This window comes from Rosa chinensis, chromosome 7 (assembly GCF_002994745.2).
Source record: "Rosa chinensis cultivar Old Blush chromosome 7, RchiOBHm-V2, whole genome shotgun sequence".
In the NCBI taxonomy this organism is placed as follows: Eukaryota; Viridiplantae; Streptophyta; class Magnoliopsida; order Rosales; family Rosaceae; genus Rosa; species Rosa chinensis.
In genome coordinates, this window is record NC_037094.1 from 725848 (window position 1) to 747771 (window position 21924).

Genomic DNA, 21924 nt, shown 5'->3' on the forward strand with positions numbered 1-21924 from the left:
GAAGTTTCTCAAAGGTATCGCCAAAAAAGATATCGAAACTTGAAGTTTCTTGATTCTTGATTATATGAGAGCTTGCAGTTCTTCAACAATGTTAATGTGGATCCTCTAAATAAAGTTCATGCTCCTTTTGGAACCTGAAGTTCCAAAAGTTATTTAAACTCGACCCAGAAGCTTTGAGTATAATTAAAGGGTCACAAAAAGCACAACTATTAGCCTCGAACTAGAAGTTTCGAGTAAAATATTGTGACATGAAATTCAAAGATGTTGACTTGTTAAGAACCTAGAGTTCTAACATTTATGGATTCCAACGCATCGTTTCCTTCTAAGTAAATTTGGCGAAAGAAAGAAGGAAAAATATGTGCTGCAATGATGCGCATGATCTCTAAAGATCATAAGTAGCTCTCAACATTTATCTTTACCAAGGTAAATGTAATCTATCCCAGATCCTATAGATCTTGGTGGATAGCTCTAGAAGAGCTCGCATTTATGTTACCAAAATGAGAGATGTCTTTGTGTTTGGTACCTTCAGTACTTAAAGTCCGTGGTGTATATTGAAAAAAACATCCGCTCTCTCATTTGGATTATATTACACAACAATAAGAGGCATATATGGTTATGAACCAGAAGTTCACCAAGCCAAATATATTAATTTGGCATGACCAAATTGGTCATTCATGTTGTGTAAGTTACCAACAAGTTCCAATGAGATCTATTGTCGAATTCAAATATTATTGTGTTAAACAATAGTGATTGCAAAATTTGCTAGTGAGGAATTTTGTCAATGACCAGTATTGCATATATGATTTGTCACTTCAATGAGACAATATTCTTGCCGTTAGGGGGAGAAAAGAATGTCTTTAATGAACGGCGTGAATTAATCATTTCTCTTATTAGGCCTGGTACCTGAAGTACGACGGGTAATTCATCATTCATGCCTGAGCATGAATCAGTAAATTTATCATGTCTCAAATTGAGCCTCGTACATAAAGTACGAAGGATTTATTAATCACTACTTCTGAAGTGAATTGGTTTACAAGTGACAAAATCATGTGCTAAATACAATCCTCATACTAGGGATAAAAATTCCCTAAAGCAAAAATATTGTACAAGCAGTCTAGACCACACTCGAATTATGGAAAACGTGTTGGTCCAAATGGCATGATTCTCCTGATAAGACTGCCATACTAAAATGTTGGCGCTCCTAACGAGGCTGCACAAATAAAGCTTGCAAAAGCTATTATAAATGATGTCATGGTTAGACATTTCATCAAATATGTCAATCGCCTGAAGCGTGACATATCTATAGGTTCCAAAGTTGTAACTACTGTGAAGTAGAGGTCATAAAGCCCTATATCACTCTAACGCTCTAGATGAGGTTATGAGTAAAAGATCCACATTCTCTAAATAAGATCATCCATGTGATATGACTGCTCTGTAAGAGATACAAGTCTATTGAGAAAGGATGAAAGCCCCAAAAGAGGCATGGGTACCCAATATTAATAAGCTATATGGATAGATAATGCATGCATATGAGAATAGTGGGATCACAAAATGGATGATCATCGATGATTGATATTATCTATGGTAGCTACCAAAATTATCAAGGGCTATGATGACATTGAATCACGTTCTCATACAAAATTCGACATTATTATTGGCCAAATTGGAAAGAGGCAATTCCAATGAATTTGAAACGTGATGAAATATTTAGACCTTTAACCCTACATGGTACAAAAGGGTATTTATCAAAAGTGAAGATAAATCACTATGACACAATGTCTATTTATAGAGACATGAGATTATGAATATCTTTTCCTATACGAATGACAATATTCTATAAGCACAGTGTTACATATAGCTGTTATATTGACGAGAGATTTATGGCACGTTGTCATCGTATATTATGAAGATCTTAAAGACACATTGCTAAAAGCAAAATCTCAAAAGTAAAGTGTCATTATAAGCGTATTGCTTATCAAATCCTCAAGGGATTCAAATACATTAATGATTCAAATGCAAGTCCATGAAAGGTTGTAAGAGCCTGAAGCTCACTGATGGAATCAAAGAGTCTAAAGCTAGCTCATATGTACTCATTTCGTTCTAGTCAACGAAATTTAAATTGCCTTAATGAGTACTATGACGAGACTACTATCGAATACAAATTATTATTATAATGTTGCAACATATTCTAACTTTCACAAAGTTATGAATTACTTAGAGCTCTTGAAGAGCTTATATGGGACACTTTGTTTTTAGGACACTTTGTTGAATTCCTTACCCTTCGTTTCTTTACTTAGAGCTTATACGCAAAGATATTGATATGTATGGCTAGGTATGCCATGATGATTTTTCAATGTTTTAAACTATACAAAGTTAAATGTGTCAATTTCTTTATATTGTTTAGCTATTACTTTGTGTAAGGCTCATTGAAAATCATCTAGTTTTGTTGGTATTGCTTAAACTTTACAGGTATGAAAATTTGTGATGAGCCCCCATATGCAAAGCACACATGGTCTCACTTTAGTGATAGACACATCAAACCACTATACATGGTACATGTAGCTTATTGCATACATAAATGAGGCTTGCAACAATCAGGGGGAGATTCTCATCAGGGGGAGCATCCAGAAGCATGCTACCTAGGACATATGCGCGTTGTGCTCTTTTTGTCCTTCGACCAGGGTTATTTTTTCCCATTGGGTTTTTGTTACCTAGCAAGGTTTTTAACGAGGCAACAATAAGCGCGTCCAATATCATCATTCATTGGTGGACATCCAAAGGGGAGTGTTGTAAATATTATTATCTATATGGCTGTCCACGTAAATACTCATTAGTTGTGTACTTTGATGTAAACCCTACCTCTATATAAAGGAGGCTAATGAGACTGACTTGGATACACATTTACGCAAGCGTACGTATCGTTGTCAAGATAGGGAAGTATAATGCCCAAAGTTTATCGTACCACGGGGATTAGTGGCTAACCCACAATCCTTGGGTGGTCGGAACTAAAGTCACTAAGCAAATAAAGGAAATAAAACAAATAAAATAAAATAAAATAACACTAATCTAAGGCACCAAGCCCTAGCAATGCTCAGTTTTGGTTCTCACCAAAGCCTAATCACAACTAAGAGCCTAATGATGATTATCTACAATGAGTCGAAATTCAATATTTTGAGAGATGATTTTATATTAACAAAATGTAATGAAATGTAAAGCAATTAATAAAAATGAAAATAAATTAATAAAAGTGTAACCAAATAAATGGGAATGTCGGGTGTTAGGGAGGTTCCTTCACCCAAATTCTATGTGTCGGAAGCTAATATAATGTAGATGCATATTTCCTATTTTGGCTGTAGTCGTATCCAAGGCGGTTCAAGGCTCAAGGACCGAAATTCCCTTTCATGGTATTCCTACTCCGGTTCAAGGGCCGTAGGGACTCACTTGGCATGAATTAGAGCCGGTTCAAGGGTCACTAATTCACATCAAGAGGCGTAGAGATCGAGGAATTAGACTACTAAGCGACCCGCCCGCGCAATCACGCAACGGGTGTAAATCACCATGCTTATAACCCCTCGAATACGAAATTGAAGGTTTCTAGCTTAGGAATTAGAGAGGGTCAAGCCTCTAACTCCGTCCTAGACATGCTCAAAATACACACCCTAGAGTTGACTAGGCTCCTAGACATGCATTTTAACCCAACAAAAATAGATATAAACATCCATCATATGAAAATTGCATCATTACATTAAATTAAACATCTTTTACACAAAATTTGGGTTAGGGACACAACCCTAAAACCCAACAAGAAAATTACTCACAACCCATAATTATAGACATCAAAACTACAAAATTCAAATAGAAAAGAGTAGAGAAGTGTAGGAAGAAACAAGAAAAATCATAAATAGCTAAAAAACTAGCATGACTAGTCTTGAATTACAACTCCCACAAAATACCCAAATAATGAATTTTGTAGAGGTTAAGCCATTTGATAGATTCTTGAACCTTTGGGTGAGTAAATCCTTGAAATCCCTAAAATAAAACTAAAGAAAAGAGAAAAAATGGAAAAATGGAGGAAGATGTGGGAAGAGAGCAGCCCTTTGGGCTGCCTCTGTTTTGGTACCGAGGTGCGCGGTGCTGTTAGGGTCTTGATGTCTGGAAGGGATGAGCTTGAATATATATATATATATATATATATATATATTATTCGTCACCTGTAAGGCTGTGATCAATTGCAAGAGCAGGTTAAAGGGCCATGGGCCTGGGCCAATGATGAGAAAATGCATTGGTGGCTGATGGGTCGAGAGGAAAAGGAAGGAATGGATAATGTGGCACGTGGTCTGCAGAAAATGTAGGAAAAATTGGTTTGACTGCATGGAGAGATCAGACGTCAGACCACGGTTTAATCAAACCAAATGGTTTAATTAACACATTTGCTTCACGTGCCACTGCTTCCATCACTTTAATTAACCATTGGTTAATTAAATGTGAACATATATATATATATATATATATATATATATATATATATTTCTTCTTTATTTCCACTCCGTCAAAATGCATTCGTAAACACTCTCATTCTCAATCGGGTTCCACTCTCTTGTAGACAGTGATCATGTTCTATCGACTATTTCATCATTTTGTCGGAAATTCCAATATGCTCCAATTTCGCACCAATTTCTCTCGGTTTCCTCAATTCCGCTTATTTCCTACACAATAAATAAAAAAGGATTAATTACATAATAATTGACTTGAGGATTAACTTATTTCGAGTGTTTTAGATACAATTACATGCATATAAATACGTGTAATCAGAGACTGAATGAGAACACTTTTACTTCCTCCCAACCATTCTCTCTCTATCTTCTCTCTACTTTATAACATTCCCCCTATTTTAGATTTTTACGCGAATTGATCATCATGTTACTTAGTAGGGCTGGGCACCCAAAACCGAAAGCCCGATACCGTACCGAACCCGGCCCAAAAAATGGCGGGACAGGCCGGTTTTGAAAATCCAAATTTATTGTTTAAGCCCGTCCCGTACCGTTATGAAGAAACGGGCTCGGGATTGATTCTAGCCCAATGAATCCCGTTCAGGCCTGTCCCGTATCGAATTTATAAAATAAATAAAATCTTGTATTATTTATATTATGTGGCTGAGTTTAATTGGTCCATTTAGTCAAGTCTAACATGAACTCAACCACACTTGATCACAATTATATTCAATCCTAAACATCGAAACCTGATCTCCCCCATTCTCTATCTTTCAGTCATTCTCTCCATAGAACCCTAGTGCCCAATTCTCTATTTCTCTCCTACGATTCGAATTTGTCTCACCAAATCACCAATTCATCTCTTGCGATCATCACTAAAGTTCTCACCAAATCTTTATTCTTCATCACCAAATCACCAGTTCATCACTCATCAGTTTTTTGATTTCGGGATTACACCTATTCTTAATTCATCACTCCTGGAATCAGCTTACTTTTTCTCAAATCCGCCCCCAAAACTCCTCAAAATTGCTTTATTCATCAAGAAATGGCGTCATAGGTCTCAAGGCTCAAACGCCATGCTTTGACCCTCCACCACTTCTGCTTCAAATTCCTTCTTCCTAAGGTACCCATTGAACAATTTATGCTTTCACCTCTCAAAACCAGCAGCTTCTTGCCTCTAGTTATTGAATCCAGAAACGAATAATTGATGAGATGAAGAACAGGTGTAATCCCGAAATGAGCCCGAGCCCGACCTGATCCTGATCGGTTTCGGTACCGTCGGTATCAGCTTTGAAAAATCGAAGTCTCGTCCCGGCCCGTCCCGAAAAATATTAAATGTACCGGGTTCGGTATCAGGCAATAACCGGCCCGTCCCAGCCAGTGCCCAACCCTATTACTTAGTGGGGACATTCTTACTACAATAATACAAAAAACATTCCTAAATCTGTGACATTCCTACTAAAATAGCCATAGTAAGGCAACTCCTTATAATGACTATGATGTAGTAGTCAATAAAATGATGTGAAAACAAACATTCTTCATCATCATATTACATTCATGAACCTTACTAACACACAAATTTCAGTAAATTCGCGATGTGTGGGATCTTATCAATATAATACATTCTCGAGGTAAAAAGCTATCAACTCCCTAGCAGATTAACTGTCTCTCCCTAAAATTAACATCTGTCATACAAGCTTTGGCAGCCTAGTGCTCATGTACATTTTTTTTTCATTTTTGTTTTGTTTTATTATTATCGTTATTTTTTTTTTTAAGGGATCTATCTATGCTGAAAGCCTGAAAATTCTCATTTTTGTTTGAACAATGCAAAATATCTCTCATTTAGAAAAGCCCTATTATGGTATAGATGGCCCAACAGGGACGAGAGGTTTACGGGCCAAGCCCAAACATAGGGCCACCAAAACAACGCGTTTGAGTAAATTCCAAGGGTATTTGTGGAACTGCATTTATCTGATTGATAGCGAAGCCAAGCGGCAACCAGAAAACCCTAGAGCATCCCTCCATCTCTTGCTCTCTGCGTTCGGTTCTTTAACAATCGTAACCAACCGTAAGTCTCCTCTGCCACTCCAGAAACCTAATTATTCTGTTCTAATTGATAATCAATTTTTTGTTTTTGTTATTATTAATGCTCGATTTTGATCTGCTTTGTCTGCGATTTTGATCTATTTTGTGTTCGGGTCGAGCTCTTACAGAATTGTTTAAGCTCAATTGTTTTTCCGTCTTATATTGATTGGATTATTTGAGTATTGATTTTGTTTTTTTATAGTGAAACAAAGTATATTATTTTATTCTGTCAATTTTTCATTCTTCTCCTAGGCTTCTTTTGTTTAAAATAATTTAGAATTTGGTGAATGATTTTGAGTTCTCACAAGTAATTCTTTTTCATAGCTTTTGAACTGGTAGCTGCATTCTCATTGGAAAACTTCACTTTCTAGTTTATACGCATTCAGTTAGTTTTAGAAATCTCAATGTGCATTTTCTGTATTCAACTAATGGGCAGCGATGTTGGGTTTAGGTTAAAAGGTATTTCTGTGCTATCTCACGTATTTTTTGTTTTTTTCTTTCCTTCTAGAGTTGGTACCAAATTAAATCGGGAGTTCGCTACAAAAGGCACGAATGGCATCAGAAGTTTGTGGTTTGATTCAAGATCTAAATCTGAATGATCACTCTATTGGTACATCTCAAGTTCAATATGCTTTTGTTTATGAGATTGTTGTTGGGGTTAGTTTGGCCTAACTCTTGTAACAGTTACCACAGGAGCTTCTGTTGCGGAAAAGGATGATGTTTTGAAGGGGGGTTTTGGTGGGAGTAAAGCGTATGGTGATTTATCAAAATGTGGGAAGCCTGCTATGACTGAGGAGTCATCACAAAAGCAACAGCCTTCTGACATTGATGAAAGTAATATCAAAAGGAAAGGAGGGGTTGTTACAGAGGAAGATATAGCAGATGAAGATTCTGATTCTGATTATGATTTTTTTGATGAACGTGTCGTGAAGAGGTCTGATCCAACCAAGGAAGAAATCTTGGAGATTATGGCGTACGAGCACGATCATAGGAGATGTATCGAATTACAGGAAAAGGCTTTGAAGGAGGAGTATGCATTTGAGAATCCAGCTTATGTGAGTTTTTACTTCCTCTTTTTCTATATCTACAGTTATTTGTTGGCTTGAATTTTTCTTAACAATTCTACTGGTTCTTCTACAGTCTCCATTTTTTGATTTGCCCTGGGAGGAGGAATTTGAGAGCAAGCCGATGGATGTATCAGAGTTGTTGGAAATATTAGATTCATTGAAAGAATTAGGAGAAGTTGATGGAACATATGAGTGTGTAGATGCAGCAACAGTTCTTGGCTAAAGCAGCCTTCAGGGAGGGGGTTGGCTTTTTTAATTGAGCAGAGTTCGATCTGGTTATTGTTTCTTTTGGTTTTTAGTTAACTTGACATCTGAATGTGGAACTCTGTATGGGTTAGCTTTTTTTATTGAGAAGAGTTCGATCTGGTTATTGTTTCTCTTGGTTTTTAGTTAACTTGACATCTGAATGTAGAACTCTGTATTCCAAAACTATATGGTGATGAATGTTTGTTTTGTTCAATTCACATGCGCAATTGTCTTATTTGTTGATCAACTCGATTAATGGTGTATCTGATTATAAATTGCAGTTCATAATTTTCTGTGTTGCCGTGTAATATCAGTAAAATTTGTGTATAAATTACACATATTTTTTTCCCATTGGTAGAACAGGGCTGAAGAGTTGGTTCTAGCTAAGGCAAATGCGTATCTGTTCTGTGAATTATGTTTATTGGGTAGATTAGAGCTCACAAAAACAGAGAGAGAATGGGATCGATCAGAGCTCATAAGTTGCGGTATATGGATGTCGTGTGATTGGGCGGATCAAAGCAGCTCAAACATTATAATTGTATAATATTAGAAATTTTGAAAATTCTTCTATTTACTGGCGGTATGCATGTCTTATGAATGGCTGATCAAAGCAACTCAAACATTTTAAGTGTATAATATTAGGAATTTTGAAAATTCTTTTATGCATCGGCGGTGCAAGTAACTCAGCACTTATTAAGCAATTTGACCTAATCAACTTTTTATTAGTAATAACCAAAAAGTGTGTTTAATGTTTGTTGGTGCTCTGAATTTTGTAGGGAGATATTTTGGTATCAAAGTAAATTAATTAAAACAAGACACATTTAACCAAAAAGTGTGTTTAATGTTTGTTGGTGCTCTGAATTATCTCCCTACAAATTTTGGTATCAAAGTAAATTAATTAAAACAAGACACATTTAAACAGAACCCCGCCCACACCATATACAAAGATCCAAACTCATATGATTTGTGCTTAAATGCCAGTTTGGATTTCACAAAAACTTTGGGGTTGTCAGTTTTCATTTTGTTGCTCCCGTTCGAGGGCACCCCTATGCTGACACGTGCCTTTGGCCTCACGTGTGCGTGGTGGTTGTTGGGGGATGGGTAGTTGGTACTTTCGTTATGGTTTAGGGGTCCTAGTACTATAATGGTGCTATTGTTACAGTGTCAATTCCAGAGAATATATGTATTTTTTTTGTGGTCAAGGTAATGGGAAATAGCTCCTGCACATGAATTTGGTGGTTTTGGGTCATGGTGTTGAACGGGGTAAGTTTCTTCTTGAGATTGGCTACAAAGAGGTATGGAGACTCTTGGATTAGGTTTATTGATGAGCCATTAATTTGGTGTTATTCTCAAGGACTACATTTGATATTATCAGTAGCTTCTTATCGTCAATATGGTTGTTTATCTTTGCACGTGGTCTAACTGTTTGGGGATATGGTGTTGAAGAGGGTGACATGGTTGTTTTGACTGTTGGCGGTGAGAATTTATTGCGACTCTTAGGCTTAAATGCCACTTTATAGCTTGCACTTGTTATTTCTATAGATTTTTGACAGAAAAGGAGCAAATTGGTGGTTAGGAATAGATAAGTGGTGAAAATTAGAAGTAAAGAAAATACTAGGGTCTAAGTTGGGGATATTTTATTAAAATTAAAAAGTAAAGGGGTACAAATTGACAATTTGTGCCAAACTAGAGGTGCAAAGTGGCATAGAAGCCATTTTGCACACAAACAAATCTAGCAAGCAGTTAATTCCGGCGAAAGAACCGGCGGCGGCGACCCTTTGAGTTCGATCTGCACCAATACAATACAATACACGTCATAATATTTGTGGAAGGGTAACCCCACTCTGTTTTTGAAAGCATTTTCTCTCCCGCGCTAAAGCTAAAGCTAAACCCTAAACCAGATTTTGGCGCCATGACCTCCTCCGAAGCCGACGTTCTGATTTCCGACCTCTCCACAGGTAAAGCAGGGATTCATGGACGCATTTCGGCCTACCTACTTGTGTTCAAAGAACCCCTCAAAACCTGTGCCCAAAAGCAATCTCTTATTACCGATTACTTTCCCTTCCTCAACCGAGCGCTTACTCTTCTCCGGCGAAAGCTAGGTCATCCTTCAAAGTTGAATGAGAAATTCGCAGCCGAATGGTTCGCTGTTTACCGACTCTGTGTCGACTGCATTGCCGTCATCTCCAGGATTCTAACGAAACCACTTCTGCTCCTTGACGAAGGGTTCAAGATCCTGCGGTGTTTCGCGCGTTGGCGTCGTTGGGAGGATGGCGAGAGGGAGGGACTAGCAATTTTAAAGGGCATCAAGGAGATGCAACGCCTCCCTGTCAGTGACGTCACATCCAACTTATATTTGCCGGATTTGGATGCCGATGCCGATGACGCAGGGGAAGCAACATTGCTTGCCAAAACGGTGCCGTTGCTGTTTGTTTGCGCAGCAAAGAATAAGAAGCCCAAGCATCCTGACCAGTATCACCGCCTCTATCATATTGCTACCGAGTTTCATACATGGACCAGGTAGCTAGCTAGGTTATTTACTTTTTCGAGTTTCATTAAGATGTTATTGTTTTGGATCTAATTGATTGGTTCAAATATCACAGTGTATTGGATAAAGATCCCCGCCAGCTCGTGCTCGAGGAGCAAGCGAGCTATCTTGCGACTTGTACCATCTTTTTAGTTGGCAAGGTTGATCAATTTGACTCCAAATTTGATCTTGCAAGCAAGTTTTGTGACCTAATTATCACCACATCAGTCCAAGGATCTCCTCACCTAACGAAGCTATGTGATTCCCTTTATCAAATTGGTGTGCGAATGTTTAGTAACAAAGAATTTAAACAGGTTGTGTGCTTAGTCTCTTTTTTAATCTACTTATATATGCTACATAAATGCTTGTGCATTTTCCTTGAATGACTTATTGCAATACAACCAGATATAATGGTTAATAATTTATTCTGAATGGACTATATGTTACTGCTATTGCAACTTCAATGCAATCTATAAGGGGAACAATAAAGATTGACAAATTTACTCTTTGTGTTTTCTTGGAAATTGGATGTTAGATGGATATATCGGCAAGGCAATGTTTTGATTCTCTCTCTTACACATGAATGAATTAAACCATATGATTTATTGGTCCCAATGTGAGAAGGAATTCAGAGTGCTTGTGAATGGTTCTTTCACTTCTTTGTGGCTGCTTATAGAAATTTTCTTCTCTCCTTTTTCGAGTAATTTGTTGCAGTGTCTCTCCAGGCTTCAGACACTTTGAAGTTGTATTGTCAGGCAACATGGCTTATAATCGAAGGAAAACTAAAGGAGGCAGAAACTAGATTATCAAATTATTACAGCTTGGAATTATTTGGCAAGTGGTGTGAAGCAAGTACTTTACTACTCCAAGTTCTTAGTCAATCTGAGGGTACTCATGCAGTGCAAGGAGTTATAAAAGACTGGGCTGAAAAGTGGGCTGCTGAACATTTTTCTAATAGACTGCCAGGTCCCATCTCGTTGGTGGAGCAATGGGTGGAGGTAGCACCTGAGACTTTTCTCATTTTGTTTACTTACCCTGCTGTTTCTGTTTACTTACAATGCCATGTCTTCTTACTTACCATGCGCACCTCATTTTTCTGTCAGATTCAGGTAAAACTCGTAAAAGGTCATGAAAATGGGGATGATGTGGGCACTTTGTTAGGCAATTTGTTTCTATCTTCTAGCAAAGTATCAAGAAAGAAGATCTTGCAGCAGGTCTGACTATTTTGTGCTTTTCTTTTCACATGTAATTCATTAAATGCTTATTTACAGATTTTATTTGTTACGTTGTTTGAGAGTGATATTTATCTCTCCCACGTTTATATCTTGAAAATTGAAGGAACTTCTATTTTATGTTCAAATGCAAAATGACAACCCCAACTTTTGTAAGAGAATGCAAATGATGATTAAGGATTTACTAGAGAAAGATGGGTTTGGCACACTAATTGATTGGTTAGAGGAATCAAGCTGTTTAAGACTGTGTGGAGTCAGAGGTCCAAAATACTGCACTCAATGCTTGTCACAAGCACTTGAAGTTGCTTCTGGCCATCAATTAGCAGTGGCATATTGTTTACGATCACTTTGCACCGAGGAATATGAACCAAACTCAGAGGTATAATTCTAGTTTCCAAAATTAAGCAGTTTTTGCTTCAACGCTTCATACCTTCATTTTGTAGCTCACATCTAATTGAAATTAACGATATTTAACTATCTGATTGGTATTTTGTTATATGCAGAAAGTGTTTCAAGATATTCAGTCTGCCCTTGCTGTGTGGTCGAGCATTCCTACTTCAGATGGCTCCATGGTGCCTGAAAATATAATGAAGATACTTTATTCTGTAATTGATTTGCTATCCCTCAAGGTATGAACCTGAAAACACATGAATGAATATATATTCTCTTTTGAAAGAAAGATTGGGGAATAATCTAAATGGTATTTTGACATGATATTGTTTTAAAACTGACATAGGTTTTTTGTTGTTTATGTACAGGGTCGCGTAGACTTTCACTGTACTATATACAAGGTTATGATTAAGATCTATACCCAGAGAGGAGTCTCGTTGAATAATTTGTTGGCCAAATTGTGGGAATCCAGAAGGATCAGTCATGCACTCTGCCCTTCTCCAGTTCAAGAGGCATTTATGAGCCTGTCAGTTGTTTTTGGCGAAAAGTTAAAGTTAACTGAGTTTTGGATAGAGTGTTTTAGTAAATCCCAGCCATTGGTAGTAGGGTTTCATAACAATTTCTCATCTTCCCAATCCAATATAACAGTTCATAATGTTGAAGAAGTAACTTCTGCACTAATTTCAAGTGTAAGTAAGTCGCAAGTTTCTACCACGTGTTATTGCCTTAATGATGCAATCACTATATTTTATTTGTTACTCTTCTTGTAGGTTTCTGAATCTGGTTCTTACCTAGCTGGATATATGTACTACGATTTGTGTGAAAAATTGGTTTCAAATGGGCGTTCAGTTGAGGTATACATAGTTATGATTTCAGTTTTTTCTCGAGTTAGTGTAAATATCTTCATTTTCCCTTAATTACTCGAATATGCATTAATATTGGGAACTCTGGTTATTGAGTGTGTTTCATATGTGTTAATACTATTTAGGCTCTTCCGTATGCAATGGAAGCCCACCGCTTACGAGTAGAACTATTCAAACAGAAATTTCCATGGTCTTTTGAAGGACGCAGTGAAGGGAATCACGTGCTAGTCTGTAGATCAGTTGCTAGTGAACTATGGTCCTTTGATACTAATTCATGTGACTTGGACATCTGCTATATTAGCCCCTGGAATGCACTTCAGTGCTATCTTGAGAGCATTCTTCAGGTTCTTCTTTCCCTTGTTAACCCTTCGAGTTTAAAAATTTGAAAGTTCAAGAGTGACCCTTTTTTCACTAAAATCTGATACCGAATTTGGATTTTTCATTTAATCTGCAGGTAGGGGTTATCCATGAAATACTGGGAAATGGAGCTGAGGCCGAATATTTTTTGGATCGGGGAAAAAGTCTTTCCTGCTCACATAGCTTGACTCTTTTTAACATTGTTTTTTCTTCCTTTTTGGGTAATAACAACAAACTACTATTTCTTTATGCAATTATTATTACAAACAGCTTGTTGTTTTCCACTTCTGATCCACCATTTTCAAATGTCTTTAGGAGAACTATACCATAAGAAGCAGCGTTGGGCTTCAGCAAAAAAGGAACTTCAAAGTTCCAGGGAACTCTTGAAGGATGGCATAATAGATGGTTTTTGCTCAAAATGCAAAGTGATAGTTGAAGTAACTGTTACACATAATCTTGCTGATTTATACCAAAGCCCCATCAGTGAAATTGAGAGTGCATCTGCAGAGAAATTATCTACTGATCTCTACAAAGAAACTCTAGCCAAGCTACATACTTCTGAGTGGAAAAAGTCTATTGCTTGTCTTGAAGAACAAGATGGTACTATTTTAGTCAAAGATGGTAATTCACAACTTGAAGGCAGTATTGAGTGCAATTCTCCCAATACATTGTGTACGAAGGAACTTTCCTGGGATTTGGATTTGCAAAACTGTGTAGTATCATTTGGGGGTGATGTACCATGCATATGCAAAACAATGGGGTGTTGGCATTGTCTTACAGGGAAAGTAACAAAATCTGGCTTAGTGACTGACGCTATAAAGTTGAAGTGGGAACTAGTACACCGTCGTCTTTCACTCAAGCTGCTCACAGGATTAGGTCTGTATATTTATTCTTTCATATTGGTAATTTTACTGCAAATCACTGACATTTGTTTGAAAAGCATTGGCACATTTACTGCTAGGTTTGGTCCTTTTAGCTGCAAAGCATTTCTACTTTTGAAGTACAATTATTGGTAATTCTAGTGTAAAGCATTAGAATGAAGGGGTAAATCATGCAATCCAATCCGTTGGGCTTCACTTTTTATTTTGTTTTCTCTAATCCTTCCAACCAGGAAAATGCTTGGAGAATGATGGCCAAATTCATGAAGCATGTGAAATTATATTTCAAAGCATATCAGTATTAGTTGGACCAAACCCATTTTGTCGCGCAAGCAAATCAACTTTCTTGCCTGATACGATGGGAAAGGAAATCAGTGCTCAGCGGAAACATATAAACCTATATCATCTAATGGGAAGGGAAATCCCAGGAGATATGCTGAATGTTGAGCGTGCTGTAATACTTTACAACCTATGTTGGTTGTCTTTGAAGGACCGTAAGAAGGATACCAGGTACTTAAAGAAATTTTTATGCTGTTTTTTTTTATATTATTTTTTTATATATCTTTTAGAATAGTTTTGAAAAATTCAGTAGCTTTTATTGGTTAGGCAATAAGATGCTTGGCCTACACGGCTACACACTTGGAATGTAGAAAAATAACACAAATGAAGGGCTAAATTTTAGTAATGATTGTAATGTCGAACACACTCTTAAAGTCTTAATGTGGAATAGCCCAGAAAAAAAAAATAATATAAGAAGGATAAAGCACTGAAGCAGAGGCCAAATGCTTCTTCCAACAGTGGTGGATTACAGGAATAAGTACTGCCCCCTTTTTTTTCTTCTTGATTTTGGATGTGATGCTGTTAGTAGCAGCATTGATTCCAAGAACCCAAGGTGCCCATGTAGAATTCACTACAGTAAAAGATCGGTGTTGGTTGCTATAGTCGTGCTGTAACTTTTAAGTAGCATTATGATTTTAACTTGAAGCTGGTATCTTTAAATGAGGGAGAAAAAAAAATATGCCATGCTACTTCTGATTTCTGAAGAATAGAATGCAAACTGACCCAAGTTCTATGATGAAAAACCCTGTTCTGTTTTGGTTGGCTTAGTTTATTGTTGTCACAATTTCCTATCATCTTGAATATCATTTTTCTACCAGAGTATTGCCTGACACATACTCTCACATATGCAACAGAAATAATCCCCATGTGCTGATTGATATTCCTATATCAAAACTAGTGTCTTGGTTGATGCTTTCATTCGTCCTCTGCCGTGAGGTTCCTGCACTTTTTCAGAAGGTCAAACTTTTCTTGCTTTCTGAATTTTTCTTATAAAATCATGTTGCTGTCTTTTCATCTTCTGTTGTAGTATTATCACTGATATGCTGATGCAGGACAAATAAGGAGAATTCTATAGAACAAGGTTTTCTCCATAGAATCTTGGGATTTTATAGCCAAGAGGTCTAGCTGTTTAAAAATTATAGAGGGGCTGTAGAGAATCAAGAAAATAAATGGATAAATCTACTAGCATCATACCAATAGCGGTCTAGGCTAGCGGTCTAGGCATCACACCTAACATTTACGTGGCACTACACGAAACTGGAGAGAAGCAAAAGCTTTTGATTTTATTACGTCAAGTTTGAACTGAAAATTAAAGATTACAGTTGCCTTTTTTCTTTTCCTGTCAGTTAGGGGTCTCGCGGCCCATTATGGCTTGAATTTAACGTCAGGTCCTGAACTCCTGATTATAGTCTCAATAGTAATGTTTGTATGGTAATCAAATGCATAAAGGACAACTCTGGAGAGTCTTATTCTCCACAACTTTTACTGGAATCACATTAAATTTATGATAATTGTTATAACTTTTAATCAATGGAGGTGCATTTTATGTTGGGTTTCTATAATCACATCCAAATCATGCAGTCCAGAAAGGTGCTTGATAGAAGAATGCTACAGAATTATTGAACATAAGAATCTGGCCTAATTTCACATATCCTATGTTCTTTTACTCAATATTATGATTTAATGGGATATCTATCTTTCTGCTTAGAAACTTGAGACTGATCTTTCCTGTGGCTATATAAGTGATGCATAATTAACGTTTGAAAATATTTTTCTGGTCAAACCAACTTTGAATTCTTTAAAGATTGTGAGGAGTAATTTGGAGTTTTTCTGGATGAATTAATTTTTTTTTACTTGAGTATAGGAGAATTGATTGAGTTTGTAGGTGGAGCTGCATCTTATATATAAGGCAAAAAAATCTACTTGTAACTTTAAAGTTTAAACATATGGAATCGGTTCATGATCTATGTCAAAAAAATCTGCATTAAAGTTGAGTTTATATGGATTTAACACTTGTAACAACTGAAATTATTTTCCAATGTTTTGATCTTTGTAGATTTTTTTCTAATAGTTGATTTCCGTAGTCCCTTTTCCAACAGTTGCACTTTTTTTATTTTTTATTTTTTTATTGCTTTCCTTATATGGACTTTGTTCCCAAAGCTACTATTATTAAGTAATGTAAATATTTGAATGCAATACTTTAAAGATCTAGTGTTGCAAAGGGGATTGTGAAAATCGCCTCCCTTTATATTCTTCTGTTTATTTTCCATGCGATATATTGAATTTTGTTTTCAACAGGTTTCGAGATTGCTGGCTGCTATTTTCTCACTGTCTACCTCAAGTGTGCTTGAAGCTCCATTGTCAACTTCTTGCAAAGATCTCTGTGGACGTCATTGGGTTTGTTTTTTTCATCAAGCTTCACTTGGAATTCAGTTTAATTACCTGTTTTCCATGAAAGAAGTCCAGCAGGGTGCAGACACTAAGGTATGTACGTACACTTCAATTCTGTCTGTTACTCTAATTTTCTTAGCAACTAATCAATCTTCATGCTTATTACTTAAAAAGATTTGGAACTTGGGTGAAATACTGAAGTTATTTGATTCTCTCCTCTCAATGTTTGTTGCCTTTACTAGTATGGTCTTTAATTGGTTTCAAGTTTTCTAATGGTTTTATCCTTTACTCTGCTGATTAGCATGTAGATTCCCGATCTAGAATGTCATAGTTACTAAGAACACCAAATGTTACTTTCTTTTATGTAAAACTGCATTGTAATAAATTAATATAATGAAATCTTTATTTCAGGGTTCACACATGGCATCAGGAGCACAGAGTTTACCTAGGTAATTTGTGTTACTTTTGAGAATAAAGTTCATCATGTGATGAAGCCATTCTCACATGGTTTTTCCCCTTCTGTTCTTACATCATGCAGGCTCGCACCAGAATCTATTCTAAACCTTAAAGACTTTGTAAAAGAATTTTTTGAAGGCCTTCCTGGCACCACAGTCATCTGTCTAAGTTTACTTGGCTGCCCATATACTAGTATGTTTCAGGAATTATTGTCTTGTTCATCTGCTCCTGCATGGATTATGGTGTCTCGCTTAAACCTTAAGAATCTTCCTATACATATTCTTCTTCCGGTGCATTCAGTACCAGGAGGTAATTTGTTTAATATACACATGTAATTCAGAAATTCACAGCTCTCGTAGATTATAATATCTGATGTGTGAGTACTTGCTATTCTTAAAGGAGATTCAGATGGTGTTACAATTTCTGGTGAGAATGATGGTGGTCAGTGGTGCTGTCCATGGGGTTCCACTGTGGTTGATGATGTGGCTCCGAATTTTAGAATGCTATTGGAGGAGAATTTCAATTTAGCAAAGTACGAGTTAGCTTTAAGTCCTGCTGAAAAGAAAGATCATATATATAATGTGTGGGAAGCGAGACGGAGGATTGATGATCGCCTTTGTACATTGCTGAAGTGTGTTATACTCTCCTCCTCTCTATGTAATTTTGGTCTTCTACTATATTTTATTTTTAGTTAACAAGTTCAAATTCTGTTTTGCCAAAAAAATAATAATAATAATAAATAAAAATTAAACACTTTTCAATTCTGATAATTATATATCAATTGGCACTCATTAGTTACATCTTCATGCACCAGAAACTTGGAAGATTCATGGTTTGGTAGTACTTTGAAATATGTGCTTCTTGGTGAAGTGTCCAACTGCAAGGATCTGGACACGTTATGTGAGAACCTTGTGAGGAAATTGAAATCTCAATTCACGGACATAGATTCTAGTCTTCTGAAAGTCATCGTCCTTGGGGTGTCCAAATATGGCTTTAAAGGAGGCACAGAACAAGTTATGTTGGAGTTTTGCCTTAAGAAAGGTAGTTTCTTTAGTGATGTTCATTTCAAGGATGACCATTGTGCTGATGAATTGCGTGGCTTTGCTTCCAAACTACATGAAGCAGTGAAGAAGGTCAAAGGCTTTAATAGAATTATAAAGCCGATAATCTTAGTCCCAGACTTTGACGTCCAGGTATGTTTATTTTATAGATATTAAGTTTCTAAAGTTTTGAAGATAAATGTTTTTGTTGTTTGTTGTTTCAGTTGTAAAGCTTACTATATAATGTATCAATTAGTATTTAAACATCCTATTAGGCTTTCCTTTAGATATCTATGCTCCCATGTTGTTTCATCTACGTTTTTGAATCTATGGTCCTTAATTTGGCTTGTTTCCCTTCATGCTAACGAGTCAGTTTAAACATTGGCAAATTTATGGATCAGAAGTTCAGAACCTATACCCTTTCCAATTTTTGGAACCATAAGTTAAACAAGTTGATTGCTGGTTAATTATTGCAGATGCTTCCTTGGGAGAATTTACCGGTACTAAAGAACCAGGAGGTTTATCGCATGCCATCAGTTTGGAGTATATTGGCAGCATATAGAAATGAGCGCAAGATCAATCCTTTGGATGCCTATTATTTGTTAAACCCTGATGGTAGCCTGAATTGCAAACCCGATTTTGACAAATTGTTTAGAGATAATAAGTTGAAGGTATCCTGGTTGCTATTTCTGTTACTATAGTACCACTTGCATCTTTGTTGTATATTCCTCACCAATTTGTACAGAAATTACATGCATGAGCATCTGACACACACATACAGGTTAAGGTTCTACATAGTAATTTTCATTTGAATTACTGTACAGGGGAAGGTTGGACATGCACCCCCAACTGAAAAACTGGCAGCAGCTTTGGAAAGCAGGGATCTCTTCATATATATAGGCCATGGAGATGGTATGTTTGATATACTTATTGCTTGTCTGATTGTTCTATCGATCAGTTACTTCTGTCTAATTATTTGAGTAACAAGTTTCCAAGCATCAATGTTTTATGTGTATGTGCTTTCATACAGGGTCGTTATATATTCCTAATGATAGGATCGAGAGACTCCAAAACTGTGCTGGGGCTTTCCTAATGGGATGCAGTAGTGCTTCTTTGAAACTAGATGGGTGTTACGTTCCACGAGGTCCTCCCCTATCGTATCTGCTTGCCGGTTCTCCTGTCATTCTCGGCAATTTATGGGAAGTAACAGGCCTTGACATTGATAAATTTACACATGCTATGCTTGTCTCTTGGTTTAAAGATAGGTCTTACCGTAAAGATTGCGATCAGAAGCTAATGATTGGAACATGCATGAGTCGAGCCCGTGATAAGTGCAGTCATTTTCCTTGCTTGGTTGGGGCATCACCGGTCTGTTATGGAGTTCCAACAGAACTCAAAGGAACTATGGAAGTAGCCACTCCTAGCACTGAGCTAAGCCCAACAACCTGCCTTGGGAAATAATTAGATGATGTACATGAGTGTAGCATCTCAGATTGAATATGAGGTGAATTGTCACGTACTGTTTTCTATTTCTACAGTTATTTGTTGGATTGAATCTCTACAGTTATTTGTTGGATTGAATCTTTCTTAACAATTCCACTTGTTCTTCTACAGGCTATACCTTTGGAGGATTTTGAGATCAAGCCGATGGATGAATCAGAATTAATCGAAGCATTAGAGTCAATGAAAGTAGTTAATGGAAGAATCGACTCTGAGAACATAACATCATAAGCAAACCAATCACATTATTTTTAAGCCTCCAAGTGTTTGATCTAATTTTAAAGTAGAATACATCAGCAGAGGTGTCTCAAATTGTTGTGCTCTGTTTCAAATTGAAGATTTCCCAAATAACAGAAAATCGGATAAAAGAAAAATATTGAAGGCCGACTTTTCAGCAAACGAACGTTTTTTTTTTTTTTTGGTGACACAGGAAACTGATTGCAACCGCTATGGATTCACATAGCATTACTTCTACATGGGTCTCACAACCATTATTTGGACCTAACCACCCCACCAATATTGTTTATTTTCCATCAGTGTCATTTTGATACCCTTGAATTTTAATCTGGTTTTCATGATGACAAAAGCAATCCTATCTCCCACTTCTAATAGGGCATATACTTACACTGTACACGAGCAGTCTGTTCTTTAATGCAGTTCACATCAAACCTCAAGAAAACCTTCAAAAAACTTGGGGAGTGACGGGTAATTGTCACCAAAATAAGGCCAACTGGACTGTATGTTCAAGCAAGTAAAACCAGTCATGGACAAAGTTATAAGCACTTTATCATTGTCATGGTTTTCATATGAAGTGGATCGAGCTACCAGGAGAACATGCTAAACACATACTAGATAGATGTCTACAGATGGTTACCAAACAAATTCAAAACATTACAGTATTACTAAAGGTAATGTTTGGTTTCCCATTTACTATGAAAAATATGAACTCAGTTGTTTTCACTGCAAAAGAACAATCATACATGAGAACTGGCTGAAGAGCTACTCTTCCTTGAACCTCTTCTCCACTTCCTCCAACCTTTCAATATCCTTGTAGTACTTGTCGATGCACCTGTGCAAAGATTTTTACATCATTTTTAACCACAATAAATCAATTAGGGGCTCAGAAGTTCCATTTAAGAGAAAAAGATAAGGGCATATGATGGCTAACCAACATACCAGTAGAGAACACATGCTGCAGAGCAGAGAATTACATTCTTTTGAGCCTTGTATTAATCATTCATTCCTTTAGTTAGTTTCAGCTTCAGTAAAATTTGTAGTGTCGAGCAGAACAATTCTGCATGACATATATTATTCTGTGTCAGGTCAAGAATAATGTTATTTAGAATGAAAGAATCAGAACTCATATATTTCAATATTCATGATTGATACAGGGCTAAGAGCATCAAACAATAATGAAGTCAATACTGGGCTGGTCAATACTGAGCATCAAACAATATTCTAGATCCACATAGGTACATAATGCACGGTAGTGTGTATTGTGATTTATCAAAATGTGGGAAGCCTTGTATGACTGAGGAGACTGAGGAGGCATCACAAAAAACAGCCTTGTTTGTTGATGACTTTAATATCAAAAGGAAAGGAGGGGTTGTTTTACAGAAGAAGGTAAATCTGATGATGATTTTTTCGACGAACATGTTGTGTAGAGGATAGATTTAACTGCTGAAGAAATTTTGGAGATATGTATGGCGGATAAGCACGAAATGCACGATCATAATTAAGAAATGTATGGAATTACAGGAAAAGGCTCTGAGCGGGGAGTATGCATCTCAGAATCCAGCTGATGTGAGTTTTCACTCCCTTTTTTCTATTTCTACAGTTATTTGTTGGCTTGAATCTTTCTTAACAATTCCACTCGTTCTTCTACATGCTATACCTTTCGATTGGGCCTAGGAGGACTTTGAGCTCAAGTCGATGGATGAATTAGAGTTTGAGGAATTATTAGATTCAATTAAAGTAGTAACACGAGTTAATGGAAGATATGAGTGTGTAGATGCATCAACAAATAGCAGCCGTCACGAGGGAGGTGGCTTTTTTTGAGCTCA

At 36.8% G+C, this 21924-nt stretch overlaps 2 protein-coding genes across 6 annotated transcripts; both read left to right on the forward strand.

Moving 5' to 3' along the window:
- The first annotated feature begins 6439 nt into the window (after positions 1–6439).
- On the forward strand, positions 6440–8132 carry LOC112180092. 2 transcript variants are annotated; one of them, XM_024318604.2, is made up of 4 exons: positions 6440–6558; positions 7084–7185; positions 7260–7630; positions 7716–8132. In XM_024318604.2, the coding sequence occupies exons 2-4, from the start codon at positions 7128–7130 to the stop codon at positions 7863–7865; spliced, it is 579 nt and encodes a 192-aa protein (XP_024174372.1). In that variant the 5' UTR covers positions 6440–6558; positions 7084–7127; the 3' UTR covers positions 7866–8132. The 2 variants fall into 2 exon arrangements, with proteins under 2 accessions (XP_024174372.1, XP_024174373.1); XM_024318605.2 differs by having other exon boundaries at positions 7269–7630.
- Positions 8133–9512: 1380 nt separating this feature from the next.
- Positions 9513–20254, forward strand: LOC112176206 (separase-like). 4 transcript variants are annotated; one of them, XM_040510065.1, is made up of 23 exons: positions 9513–10408; positions 10492–10729; positions 11141–11413; positions 11519–11629; positions 11754–12026; positions 12151–12276; positions 12406–12726; positions 12808–12891; positions 13026–13244; positions 13355–13478; positions 13573–14133; positions 14369–14645; positions 15329–15431; positions 16773–16958; positions 17277–17314; positions 17404–17630; positions 17721–17952; positions 18136–18362; positions 18447–18514; positions 18838–19032; positions 19186–19273; positions 19392–19865; positions 19976–20254. In XM_040510065.1, exons 1-22 carry the CDS (start codon positions 9801–9803, stop codon positions 19820–19822), a joined length of 5010 nt encoding a protein of 1669 aa, XP_040365999.1. In that variant the 5' UTR covers positions 9513–9800; the 3' UTR covers positions 19823–19865; positions 19976–20254. The 4 variants fall into 4 exon arrangements, with proteins under 4 accessions (XP_040365999.1, XP_024169790.2, XP_040365998.1 ...); XM_024314022.2 differs by having other exon boundaries at positions 18136–18514; XM_040510064.1 differs by having other exon boundaries at positions 17730–17952; positions 18136–18514.
- Positions 20255–21924: the final 1670 nt, after the last annotated feature.